The 5,000-nt window shown below is 44.6% G+C and overlaps 1 protein-coding gene across 1 annotated transcript in view; it reads left to right on the forward strand.

Moving 5' to 3' along the window:
- The window catches only part of LOC113818292 (E3 ubiquitin-protein ligase lubel), a gene marked incomplete in the record, with an annotated part of 87,401 nt that overhangs the window by 55,185 nt on the left and 27,216 nt on the right, over positions 1-5,000 (forward strand). Inside the window, 4 exon segments of the mRNA XM_070135889.1 lie at positions 154-306; positions 2,556-2,724; positions 3,258-3,662; positions 4,655-4,723. Coding sequence (XP_069991990.1) covers positions 154-306; positions 2,556-2,724; positions 3,258-3,662; positions 4,655-4,723 — 796 coding nt within the window.

Genomic DNA, 5,000 nt, shown 5'->3' on the forward strand with positions numbered 1-5,000 from the left:
ATAATAATAATCATAACAGGAGCAACAACTACAACAAGAAATGCAATCATAAAAATGAAAATAATAATAAAAATTGGATACCAATCTACTCTTTCTCCATCTTTGCCCTCATTAATACCCTCCCCCCCTCCCCACCCCGCCCTCCTTTTACAGTTCAACGACATCCTCTCCCGCGGGAACTTCCAGCGGCAGGATGTGGTCCGCGCCCTCGAGACTAACGACGGCGACACTGACGCGGCCCTTCAGGAGCTGAACAAGCCGCAGCAGCCTCAGCCCTTCACCATGAAGATCTGGGCGCCGCCACAGGTAAGTCTTGGGGGCGGGGGGACCTGGGAGGGGGAGACAGAGAGGGATAGGGGGAAAGGGGAAGAGTGAGGGGGGAGTGGAGGGGAGAGGGAGAGCAGGGGATATGGAGGAAAGAAGGGGAGGGGGCGGGGTAAAGCTGCCTGGCTTTAGAATTAGATTTAGTTTTAGAATCGGCATAAGATTTAGATTTAGATTTAGACTAAGACTCACATACTTAAAGGGCTCATGTGAAGTAACAACTGAAAATTTTAAAAAGGGAGAATCAGCTCGCAAACCATCTCTCTAATATGAGTAAAAAGGGAAATCTGAAAGTAATTCCCCAAAATTGATTTATTTCGATTTTCCGAAGTAAAGTTATATTTTCCCGCGAAAATTCGGAACCCGGATGTGTGACGTCAATTCCAGAACACGATCACAACATTCTCAGCATTCAATACATTGGCGGACTCACAACAAGACTACAGCGGCAGTGAAATCAGTGGTTTCATCGGATTATTCCGACGAGGACATTGGTACAACTTCAGAGGGTGCCTATGTCTTCGAAGAGTTGGAAGAAGAGGAATATAAAGGGTTGATGGTTGTTGGACCGTACATGCACGAGCCCGACGCTGTGGATGTTGTGGAAGTTGTGCCAAACCAGCCAGACATGGAGTGGCGTCGATACCTGAAGAGACTGAATGAATGGTAATTTTCTAAATTATTTTTTTATAGTCGAATGTGTGATTCCGCTTCTGTATGGTACAAAATTTCTGCAGGCTGAGCTATCCCTTGTCTGCACCCGTGGCGTAGGCCTACATCCATTCGCGAGTGGAGGGGTATCGGTATTTATTTGTGTTATGCTTTTTGGGGTGTACCTACCCTACCTCTGTGTAGTAATACATGCACACTTGCAATGCAGTTGGCACACTGTGTTGTACCCACGCAATGAATGCTTGCTACGCCGCCAATCAAAAGAGTTTGTTTTGCGCTGTCGTGATCATGACAAATATAAATTGGAAATGGCCTACCGTTTTGCAGATCCCATGTCGTAAGCCATTCTGTTCGCAAAGCAATCGGGCTCGAAGTGTTTCAGGCAAAGTACGCTGGTTAGCACAGGCTGAAAGTTGCTCCGCTTGGCATGCACAAAACGTGTCCACTTCCTTGCTCTGTCGCGGTCTTTTGGCCATTCAAATAGCTGGTGACATGAATGGGAACAATGAATTGCTACACAACGCCGCGGCATCCTTTGTTACAAACTTTGATAGCTTGAAACAATTCCGAGATATCCTCGACTCATGGTGCACTGTGTGTATCACGCTATTCAACAAGATTCTCCCTGGCTCTAGGAATGACGTCACAATCGGGGATTGCCGAAGACCGCCGAGTTTTGCATCTTCGTTTCTAAGGGCGTTGCTATGGGACTTTGGGGGATACCAGAGGATCTCTTCGATTTTTTTTTCATGAAAAGGCTAAGCATACATTACTGAACAATATTCAAAGAAAAAACAATGCACGATAATTACTTCACATATGCCCTTTAAAATTACGTTTAGATTTAATGTTAAACACAAAATCAGATTAGGTTTAGACAATTACATTTAGATTTAGACTTAAGATATAGACAGGCTTAGACTTGAAATTAGATTGAAGGTTCTATCACATTAGCCCTTTTTCCGTTATTTTTCTACTTTCATATGAACTTTCTGCATGCAAATGGTCTTACCTGTCACACCTGTAGTGTACCAGTGCTACCAGGGAGGTAAACTAGTGGTCTTATGAAACAGGTCCCGGGAATCACACGAACATTCTCGTACATAAACATATGTAAAGGAGCCTACTATATTGTATATAGAAATATTCTAGGGTATTAGCTTATGTGTATGTTAACTTACTTCAGTTCCTATAGCAATAAAAACATTCTAGTAGTAGCTCAAGATCAAGACGAGCAATGATCAGACGAAAACGATCGCTACCGTCTTCGTCTGCGAGGCATGCATGTGATACCTGCTGAAAACCTCATATTCATGCAGACACGAAAAAAGAAAATGACGAAAAAGGTGCAAATGTGATAGGGTTCCGGCTTCAGCACTCAATAGCATAATTTGAGGATTTAACTCTTTCCTCTTCTTCTTCTTCTCTACGGGGAGGGTAGGGGCTCGTGCCATCATATCCTTGGAGTGTGTGATTTATGAAAGAAAAAAGTGTATCTTGTCCATGCATGTTAACGCTTAAGGGCCAAGGTTAGTCCGACCTGAACGTTTACAACCCAGGCTCCTGAAGGACAAACACCCAAGCCGGTCTCCTCCGCTCACGCCCAGGTGGAAGTCCAGGACGCCCCTCCCGCGCCGCCCTCGCCACCCCCGCCCGCGCCGCCGCCGCCCGCGCCCGCGCCCGTCGAGCCACCCGCCGCACCGCCAGCGATCGCAGGGACCAAGCAAGGTACAGTTAGTAGGATTTCCTCTCTCTTCTCCCTCACTTCTCTCCTTCTGATCTCCTTTTCCTTCGCTTGTTTTATTTCATTCACCTTCCTCTACTTCCGCGAAAAGATCTTCCTCATCTGGTAATTCTAGCCATTGTTTTCAGATCGCATGTTCTCTGGTCTTCAGGCGTGAATGAGACTGAGACTTTGTTCCTTCCTCATGTTCCCGTTTGTGTCGTTTGCGATGATTTGGGTTGTTCGTGGTGATAGCTAACAATGCACTTCCCTTTCAGATATAAATTTCCATGAGTTTTTTATCTAAATAATATCTAAAGATGTTTTCATACCCCCTTCCCCTTTTGAACCCGGATATGCTGCATTTTTCTTTCCATTTTATTCATCAAGTAAGAATGAGGACCTCTTTTGTGTCCGTTCCCTTCCTCCCGACCCCGACGCAATACCGCGTAGGCCAGTAAACCTTCTTCAGTATTAATAAAGTAGTACGAAATATGTATACTGTAGCGCGAGAATTACACACGTATTCCGACAACAGATCCCGTAGGCTTTGCGGACGAAGAGGATGATGATGAGGATGACGTTTTCGAAAACGTTTATGGCAACATTGCCTACATAGACGAGGATCCGGCGAATGAAGCGGAGATGGAGGAGGGAGAGGAGGAAGAGGAGGAAGAGGTCTTTGAGAACGTATACGCCAATATTGACAAGCTGAGGAAAGAGGAACCTGCGACGCGTCCTGAGCCCATCTACGCGACGGTGCAGAAGAACAGGAAGAAACCCAAAGGCCAGGATACCGACAAGTACAAGAAGATGTCGAAGAGAGCCGAGCAGAGGCAGGACCGGCGACCTTTGACCCCCAAGAGACTCGAGGTGCACGACGGCGACTACGAGAACCTGTCGCCGTCGCCCAGGGAAACGTCCCCCGTGGAGTCCGACGACGGTAGGCAAAGCGACTCGCTGCACTCGCTTCGGCTGCCCGCTGTTTGTTGTTTTCTCGTAGCATTTTGTTTTGGAAGAAGGAGGGTGTGACCTGCGGCTATAATTTTTTGTGTGTAATTAGTGACCCTGTACATTTAGCGTAGAAGCGTATGTAATCCTACATTACTGAAATGCTGTTAAGTAACGCGTAGCTAAAAAAAAAAGTATATATATATATATATATATATATATATATATATATATATATATATATATATATATATATATATATATATATATATATATATATATATATTTACGCTGTGTGACATTTGCTCTCGCTGTACTTTGCTCAATCTCTTAACAACTCAGCAAGTGTTAATACAGACACGTAACACCTCTTCACTCGAGTCTCAGAGTCCAAGGCAGCTTCTGAGACGCGAAACCTTTACGCAGCGGAAGAGGCCGAAGGGGAAAGGCTCCCTCTTCTCGCTCCCTCTGCTCCTGGCGACGGGCAGGTGGGGTTCCTAGATCTGGGTCTCACCGCAGTCCCTCGGGCATCGTGGTGCCATCCAGCTGATAACATTTCTCACACCCTCATTGATTCTTTTTTATATATCAATACGCTTTTGTTTTTCTTTCATTTTTTATCAAAGCTGCTTACTTATGTGGCCTGATGTCTTCCGGGCCGCTAAGTACAGCAACTTTGGCACATACGGGAGGGATTTTTTTTACAATTGACAAATCTTTAAATATGAACATCGATGATGCTGATGCTATTATGTTGTGATTGTGGTAGTGCATTATCGATCACTGCACATAATCAATTAATTTATAATTTACAATCAGTGCCTTGAGTAATCAAAATCATCGGCGGGATAATTCACTCCAGCATGTCGTATCATACACGCCTCGAAACTATCACCAAGCATCAAAGATAAATAAAATATCATGATGATAAACGGATTCCAAAGAGTCCAGGATACATAAGAGCATGTCTTCTCTTGCCCGTAGAGTCCCTCATAGATGAGATTCTCGCTGGTCTGGGAAGTCCGTCCTTCTATGAGTACTTCACTGCCGTCGGTAAAGGCAGCAGTGGCGGTGGTGTCAGCTGTTCCTTGTGTGATACGTGCACGGCATCTCACGTGCAGATGCGTATTGTCTACCTTTTTTTCTCTTTTAGTTTCCGGGAATGACTTTTATTTTTGGATATTCATTTTTACATCCGCTGTTTGTCTTTTCTTATAGTTTTTTTCTATTTGAATTTACTACGTGTGATGCTGCGCATTGTCAAATTTTTTGTATAGTTTCTGGAAATTAGTCCGTGTATTTTTGTCTTTTTTAACACCCGTTGCGTTCA

Source organism: Penaeus vannamei, chromosome 21, assembly GCF_042767895.1.
Source record: "Penaeus vannamei isolate JL-2024 chromosome 21, ASM4276789v1, whole genome shotgun sequence".
NCBI lineage: Eukaryota > Metazoa > Arthropoda > Malacostraca > Decapoda > Penaeidae > Penaeus > Penaeus vannamei.